The sequence below is a fragment of the Medicago sativa genome, chromosome 1, assembly GCF_051527215.1.
Source record: "Medicago sativa cultivar Bolivia chromosome 1, Bolivia_mono, whole genome shotgun sequence".
NCBI lineage: Eukaryota > Viridiplantae > Streptophyta > Magnoliopsida > Fabales > Fabaceae > Medicago > Medicago sativa.
Genome location: NC_140749.1, coordinates 50793838 through 50802874, shown reverse-complemented (window position 1 = coordinate 50802874; position 9037 = coordinate 50793838). Strand labels below are relative to the sequence as shown.

General features: G+C 36.7%; 1 protein-coding gene across 1 annotated transcript; it reads right to left on the bottom strand.

Moving 5' to 3' along the window:
* Positions 1–576: 576 nt before the first annotated feature.
* On the bottom strand, positions 577–8798 carry LOC146955149 (cytochrome P450 93A3-like). The gene is made up of 3 exons (XM_085720313.1): positions 7841–8798; positions 6570–6664; positions 577–1454 (listed from the first exon to the last, which is right to left on the bottom strand). Exons 1-3 carry the CDS (start codon positions 8744–8746, stop codon positions 908–910), a joined length of 1548 nt encoding a protein of 515 aa, XP_085576439.1. The 5' UTR covers positions 8747–8798; the 3' UTR covers positions 577–907.
* Positions 8799–9037: the final 239 nt, after the last annotated feature.

The following is a 9037-nucleotide window of genomic DNA, read 5'->3' as shown; positions in this document are numbered from 1 at the left end:
GAGTAAAACGTCTTCTAGAAGTCGTTCCATTGTTGCATAATTTTTTCTTTCTTTAACAGGAAGAAGAAAAGTGCAGATTTTCTTTTTTAGAAATGGAAGATGGGCTAAGGAAGGAACATAAAACTGAGTTTTTATTGGCAATGGAAGTAGTGCACAGCCTTTCATTTTTCCCCTATTCGGTAACCGCCATGTGGTTTATGAGAAGTGGTAGTTTTTTGAGTTGGTGTGAAGTTGAAAGTTTTGAGGAAAATAAATCTACAAAATCTTCAGAATGGAGGCGCTATAATGATGAGAAATGGGGAAATGTGAAGGAAACAGAGATGAAGGGTTAACAAGTGACACTTGGTGCCTTAGGGCAAATGGAAAGACCCCACTAACTTTTCAACTGCATAGTGGTGGCCCACTAAATCTTGAAGTTGTGCAGTGAAAAGAAAATTGAAAAGACCATTCTTTGAAAATAATAATTAGCATGACGTCAGTCTCCAAAGAATGCTTAGATTTTTTAAAAACTAATTTTCTCCTTCATGTTTTCTAGTTGAAAATGACATTTTTTGGCCAAATTGCTAGCGTACATGATATAAAATTACACATTGTAAACGTTATTCAGAAACTAACTAAAACATAATTTAGAACCACACATCATAAAAAGAAAGTGTACATCAGAACTTGCTGCAACAAATTCATAATTGTTCCACCACCATTTCTTCTTTTTGTTTTTACTCTACTTTTTCTCTTAACTCTCTGATGATTCTAACAGGAAGGGAATCCGAGGGAGGTAACTAAAGCGTGACAAATGATTGTTCCATAGAGAACTCGAACACAGGTTCTTCCATATGATTTGTCCTTAATTGAAACTCATTAACCACTTGAATTCAGTCACTTCTATTTTTAATAACAAGAATATGCATCACATAGAAGGATATGGCATTAGTCTTGGTTTTGGGAAACAAATCAAGGGCTGAGCCCTTGAAAGAATAAAAGAAGGACCCTCTTTCATGTCAACACAAACATTCCCTCCATCTTCAAGTTTCCATTCAAAGCAATGAATCATATTTGCAAGGGTAGTGTAAGCAACATTTAGTGCTAGTGAAATTCCAGGACACATTCTTCTTCCACTTCCAAAAGGTAAAAGCTCATAATGTTGTCCCCTAACCTCAACATGACTCTCTTTTCCATTTTCATCATTATTAAGGAACCTTTCTGGCATAAACTCAAGAGGGTTATCCCAATTCTTTGGATCCCTTCCAATAGCCCACACATTAGTGAAAATCTGAGTTTTTGATGGGATATCATATCCACCAATGGTGCTGTCTTCAGTTGATTCTCTCAATATAAATGGAGAGGGAGGGTGAAGTCTTAGTGTCTCCTTCACTATGGCTTGAAGGTAAGGAAGATGAGATATATCTGATTCTCTTACAATTCTATCTTTTCCAATCATTGAGTCAATTTCTTTCCTTGTGTTGAAACACAGTACAAAAAGGATAGAAGAATCATTATTGAATGATGAGCAGCAGGAACACAATACTCCTCAATTACTTGTGCCACAGGCTAACACTACACCTTAGTTACTTGCACTGCAAGTTACATGAGCTGGCACTAGTTCAGAGTTGGTTACAGAAATAACTAACTTCCTAGTTTATAGGGATGTTAGGGTCCAATGTAATAGGGTTGATACACAGTAGCATAGTATGTGCCTACAATAACAACCTATATAAGAGATCATTGTAACAAACTCTTATTCAATGAAAAAGTTTACATTTCACTCTGATTTTCTTCTCTAGCTTTCTCTTTTCTTCAATGTTCTTGGTTACTCAACATGGTATCTAGAGCCTTTTGATTCGTCTTCCGCAAGCTTTCTCAAGCTCCATCAATGGCGCCTCGTAACAACGATGTTCTCACCGATCAATCTAGTCCTTTCTTCGTTCATCCTAGTGATGGACCTTCATCTGTCACTGTTTCTCCAGTTTTGGACGGTTCAAACTATCATTCCTGGGCTCGATCAATGCGAAGAGCTTTAGGAGGCAAAATGAAGTTTGAATTCGTTGACGGTACAATTGAACCTATCACTGATGATTTTGATCCTCTGTTTCGACCTTGGAATCGTTGCAACAACTTAGTGCATTCCTGGATTGTAAATTCTGTATCTTCTTCAATTGCACAATCCATAATTTTCATGGAAAATGCATGTGATGTTTGGAACGATCTGAAAGAAAGATTTTCTCAAGGAGATTTGGTACGAATTTCTGAACTTATGCAAGAAATCTATGCTTTGCAACAAGATTCCAAGTCTGTAACTGCCTTTTACTCTGAGTTGAAGATTTTGTGGGAGGAGCTTGAGATCTATATGCCTGTACCAAACTGTGTGTGCAGAGTACGGTGTTCTTGTGAATTCATGCGCAATGCTAGACACAATCATAATCTGCTTTATGCAATTAGATTTCTCACTGGTTTGAATGAGAATTTTGCTATGGTTAAGTCTCAAATTTTGTTAATGGATCCATTACCTTCCATGAACAAAATCTTTTCCATGGTTTTACAACATGAAAGACAAGGAAATTTTGCTTCACCTAGTGAAGATTCAGTTTTGATTAACTATGCTGATTCCAGAAAGTACAAGGGAGATTCTTCTGGCAAATCACAATCTCAAGGAACCAATTCTAAACATGGTGTACGTGTGTGTACTTTTTGTGGTAGAAAGAATCACACTGTGGAAACTTGTTGGCAGAAACATGGAGTTCCACCTCACCTTCAAAAGACTTTTGGTTCTTCATCTGCTAATCATATTGCAAAGGAGGATGTTACTAATGATGAGAAGCCTTCATCATGTGGTGATAGCAAAACTACTGCTCCAGCTATTACACATGAGCAATATGAGAAGTTAATGTCTCTACTTCAGAATTCATCTCTTAACCAAGGTTCAAAAACTGCACATGCTTCTAATCAGGTTTCTTCTTCCATGTCTCTTGGTCATTCACCAACTGACAGGCAAGGTACTAGTTTCTGTTCTTCTTTAACTTGTCACAATTTTACTCTAAGTTCTTGGATCATTGATTCAGGAGCTAGTGATCACATTTGTGGAAATCTAAAATGGTTTCATTCTTACAATGAAATCATTCCTACTAACATAAAACTTCCTAATGGTCATTTAACTATGGCAAATCAATCTGGAACCATTAAATTTTCTGATGATTTTATCATTCATGATGTTCTCTATGTCCCTGAATTTCACTTTAATCTCATTTCTGTGTCCAAATTAACAAATTTTTTAAATTGTATTGTGAGTTTTAATGGTTTCCAGTGTTTTATTCAGGACAAGAAAACCAAGAAGATGATTGGTTCTGGTGATAAAAGGGAGGAGTTATACTACTTGAATCTTTCAAATAAGCTGACTTGTTCTGCAAGCAAGATTGTTCCCCACTTTGCTCCTTTACCAGATAGTGCCCTTTGGCATTTTAGACTAGGTCATCTTTCCTTTTCTAGAATGAAGTCCTTACAGTCTCAGTTTCCTTTTGTCTATGTAGATTCTAAAGCAACTTGTGATGTGTGTCACTTTGCTAAACACAGGAAATTACCATTTCCTGAAAGTTGTAATAAAGCTGAAAAGCCCTTTGAATTGATGCATTTTGACATTTGGGGTCCTATTTCAATTTCTTCTGTTCATAATCATTCTTACTTTTTAACTGCTGTTGATGATTTTAGTAGATTCACTTGGATAACCTTAATGAAATCTAAAGGTGAAACTAGACAACATGTAATAGATTTCATCACTTTAATTGAAAATCAACATGACTGTCATGTTAAAATTGTTAGAAGTGATAATGGCCCTGAATTCAATATGCCTCAGTTTTATGCTTCTAAAGGCATTCTGCATCAAACTAGCTGTGTTGAAACACCCCAACAAAATGCAAGGGTGGAAAGAAAACATCAGCACATTTTAAACATCACTAGAGCACTTCTTTTTCAGTCCCACTTACCTAAAACTTTTTGGTCATATGCTGCAGTTCATGCAGTCTTCATCATGAATAGGGTGCCCAGCCCCATTTTAAACAATCAAACACCTTATTTTCTATTACACAATCAAAATGCTGATATGCATCAATTGAAAGTTTTTGGCTCTTTAGCTTATGCATCAACTCTTCAGGCACACAGAGTCAAACTTGCTTCTAGAGCAAGAAAGTGTATTTTTCTTGGTTATAAAAGTGGTATGAAAGGAGTCATTCTTCTTGACACTCATTCCAAAGAAATTTTTGTTTCTAGGAATGTCACTCACCATGAAAGTATTTTTCCTTATAAAAATAATCCTTCAAATGTCTCATGGGAATATCATACACATCTAGCACAAGATTATGATATTGCTCCTGTTATTGAAACTCCTCCTTCTGAAACTGTGTCAGACCCTTTCAATTCAACTTCAAATTCCACCAATGAACCATCATCTTCCACTTCCATCCCTAACCCTCCTCTTCCCTCACCACCTGTTATACATAAATCTACAAGAGTCAAATCTGCCCCCAGCTATTTGAAAGATTACATCTGCAATAACTCTTCCATTTCATCATCAAAATCAGTCAACTCAGGTATTTCTTATCCCATTACTGATTTTCACTCTTTTGATCATCTTTCTTCATCACATAGAGTCTTTTCCATTTCTATTACTCAAAGTACTGAGCCTAAAACCTATAAAGAGGCATGTCAGTCTGAACATTGGTTAAAGGCTATGAATGATGAATTAAAGGCATTGACTGCTAATGGTACCTGGTCCATTGTGGATTTACCACCCAATGTGAAGCCAATTGGCAGTAAATGGGTATATAGAGTGAAACATAAGGCAGATGGCTCTATTGAAAGGTACAAAGCCAGATTGGTAGCTAAGGGTTACAATCAAGTTGAGGGCCTGGATTTTTTTGATACTTTCTCTCCTGTTGCTAAGCTCACTACAGTTAGAACCCTTCTTGCTATTGCCTCTATTCAAAACTGGCATTTACACCAATTAGATGTTAACAATGCATTTCTTCATGGTGATTTGCAAGAGGATGTATTCATGAGTATACCAGAAGGGGTTTCTAGTTTCCCTGGCAAAGTCTGCAAACTGCAGAAAAGTCTTTATGGTTTGAAACAAGCAAGCAGAAAATGGTATGAAAAATTGACTGCTTTGTTGCTTCATGAAGGTTACTCTCAGTCCACATCTGATTACTCCTTATTCACTCTTCAACATAACACTGATTTTACAGCAATTTTGATTTATGTTGATGACATCATATTGGCTGGTACTTCTCTGATTGAGTTTCAAAGAATCAAGTCCATTCTAGATGCTAAATTCAAGATTAAGGATTTGGGGATCCTCAAATATTTCTTAGGATTGGAAGTTGCTCACTCTAAAGCAGGCATTTCAGTCTCTCAAAGGAAATATTGCTTGGATTTACTCGATTCTTCTGGTCTTTTAGGTTCCAAGCCTGCATCAACACCTTTAGATACTTCTCTCAAGTTGCATCAAGACACAAGTGCACCTTTTGAAGATGTGTCTTGCTACAGGAGGCTCATTGGCAGACTGTTATACCTGAACACTACTAGACCTGACATCTCTTTAGCTACACAGCAGCTGAGCCAGTTTCTGAATTCCCCAACAATCACACATTACAAAGCTGCTTGTAGAGTACTAAGATACCTTAAGAACAATCCTGGTCTTGGTCTTTTCTTCCCTAGAAGTTCAGAGAAGCAACTACTGGGCTATGTTGATGCAGACTGGGCAGGGTGTGTGGATTCCAGAAGATCAACAACTGGATTCTGCTTCTTTTTAGGTTCTTCACTCATATCTTGGAGAGCTAAAAAGCAAGTAACCATTTCCAGATCTTCCTCTGAAGCTGAGTACAGAGCTCTTTCCACTGCTACATGTGAGCTTCAGTGGCTGCTCTACCTTTTAAAGGACTTGAAAGTCAACAGCAGCAAACAACCAGTCATGTATTGTGACAGTCAAAGTGCAATTCACATTGCATCCAATCCAGTTTTCCATGAAAGGACAAAACATTTGGAAATAGACTGTCACCTTGTCAGAGAAAAGATTCAAAAAGGAATCCTCAGACTTCTTCCTATATCAACACATGAGCAATTGGCAGATTTTCTAACAAAGCCTTTAGCACCTCCAAAGTTCAACCAATTTATATCCAAGCTTGGAATGATAAATATTTATCATGGTCAAGCTTGTGGGAGGATGTTGAAACACAGTACAAAAAGGATAGAAGAATCATTATTGAATGATGAGCAGCAGGAACACAATACTCCTCAATTACTTGTGCCACAGGCTAACACTACACCTTAGTTACTTGCACTGCAAGTTACATGAGCTGGCACTAGTTCAGAGTTGGTTACAGAAATAACTAACTTCCTAGTTTATAGGGATGTTAGGGTCCAATGTAATAGGGTTGATACACAGTAGCATAGTATGTGCCTACAATAACAACCTATATAAGAGATCATTGTAACAAACTCTTATTCAATGAAAAAGTTTACATTTCACTCTGATTTTCTTCTCTAGCTTTCTCTTTTCTTCAATGTTCTTGGTTACTCAACACCTTGCTTTCTCCATTACTGTTGGATTGTTAATTAGTTCTGCCAATGACCATTCTAGAGTAACTGCAGTTGTATCTGTCCCACCTGTGAACATATCCTGAAAAAATACATGTTTATAATCAGTTTCTGCGAGGCCTTTATAATCACATATTCTAAAAAAAATTGGTGTCCAAGAATAGGTGAAACAATTTTCTTTTCGAAACAAAAGATAGTAAAAATGTGTCCCGTAATTGTTTCTGAGATGGTAAAAGGCCATGGGGAAATTTTAGTTGTCGGGATGAGGGTTCAAACTTGCAATATCCTCTTCTAAGCACATAAAGTATGTGAGTTTCGCCGCTAAGATCTTTGGAATTTTTTTATAAAAAAAATAGTAAAAATTTACGCAACAATGCATCCTTGTTGCTTGATTAACGTGTACACCAAATTGTTGTAAAACTATTAACCAGGAACATAGTCACATAATTCGCGGTTTGTTCCGGTACGCGGTACGGGTACGGGTTTGCGGTACGCGACAGGAGAATAATTCGGTACGTATAGGGGTATACAACTTCGGTACGCTCCGGTTCGTAGTAGTAATAATACCTAAATAAATATAGTGAGCTATAAAAAAAAAGTATTTTTTTTACCTAATTTCTTCTACCAAGTTTCTCACTCTCCACTCTTTGTTCATGTTCTTCTCACTCAGTCCTCAACTCATGGTGATTCATTTTATATTTACTTTGTAGTCTAAACCTTTTTTCAACCAATCAGCGGTAACCATGCTTTGGTACGCTTGGTTCGCTGGTTTGTGCGTACCAATACGCCGAAGTACCCGAATTCAGTACTCACGTACCAATTCGCAATTCTCCCTTGATTACAAGAATTATGTGACTATGACCAGGAATCCATAAGAAGGTTTGTGGCTGTGATTTGACCATGACATCTAGGTTTCAGATCTCTTCACAATAGCAAAATGACTATGATTGAGGCCAAATAAGATTCTATGGTTTTAAGTTGAGATTCGCAACCACAATTGTGTGAAGGATTTTTTGGTCTCTGATATGCCATCGCATTAGAAATTTTGGCCGCATAGGCCGTGTTTTGCCACAATATAAAAGTTCACAACACAATCGCAACTATAATTTAAAACCATGTTAGAAGCAATAGACCATGATTCTCTGTAAAACCAAGAATCGTGATTGCGACCCCAATTTAAAACCTTTCTATTGACTATCATATTATATAGTAGAATTTTGATCTAAGTTATATCTTTACATAGAGAGAAGATTATTACCACCAAGAAGGCTTTGATGTTATCTCTTGTTATTTTGACCTCTGAGCTATGATCTTCGTAAATACTCAAAAGAGCATCTAAAACATCCTTTGCAGCATCCTTTCTTTGTAATTTACTTCTGGTCTCTTCATGCTCCTTGATAATACTTTCCATCATGGCATCAAACCTGTCACGAACATCCTTTAATCGTTTCTTCATTCCTTGAACATCGAATCTCTTACACAACCAAAAATAATCAGCCAAATTAAACATTCCACTCAACATAGCAGACTCTCTAACCCTTTCTGTCACCTTATGTGCTTCATCCTCTTCTTTGAAACAGCTTTTTCCAATTGCCATTCTCATAACTATGCTGTTTGTTAGTTTCAAAAGCTCGTCAGTAACATTTACAGACTCATTTGCTTCACCTTTTTTCATCATCATCTGCAAGAATCTGTTTATCTCCTCTTCTCTTATGGGAAGGAGTTGATCAAGCATCTTTCCATTAAGAAGTTCTGACATGCAAAGTTTCTTCATGAACTTCCAGTAGGTTCCATAAGGTGCAAATCCCAAATCAGATGCATTGTAAGTAAGATAGCTTATAGCTATATTTGCAGGCCGGTTAGAGAATGAAGATTCATGTGTTTTGAAGATTTCTTTGGCTATTTCGGATGAAGAAACAAATACCATAAGAGTGGATCCAAGATATATGTGAATTATGGGTCCAAAGCGGTTTGAGAGGTTGTGAGTGGCTCTGTGAAGAGGTTGTTTTAATATTAAGTGAAAGTGTCCAATTATTGGTAAGGACAATGGACTAGGTGGAAGGTGGAAGTTTGGTCCTGATAATTTGGTGGATATGGCTTTGAGTAATATTGTAGAGGCTAGCAAAATCAGGAAGATTGGTACGTATTGTAGAATGATCTCCATTTTTTTTTTTTTTGTCTGTGTTTTGGATGCAGGATATATTATATATGCCTCAAAAAGGACTATTTATAGACTTTATGTTATTTCTTTTTAGGCTTAAACGCACTTTTCACCCCTTAACTTTGCATAAGTTGCAATTTTGGTCCCCTATTAAAAAAAATGGCAAAAATGACCCCCCATGTTTACCCCCTTTTGCAAAACACTAATTTTGACCTGGTCAAGCATATGTGTCACGCCAGCTTGTATAATTTTTTTTAAAAAATAAATAAATTTGCCACGTGTATAATTGTTAAA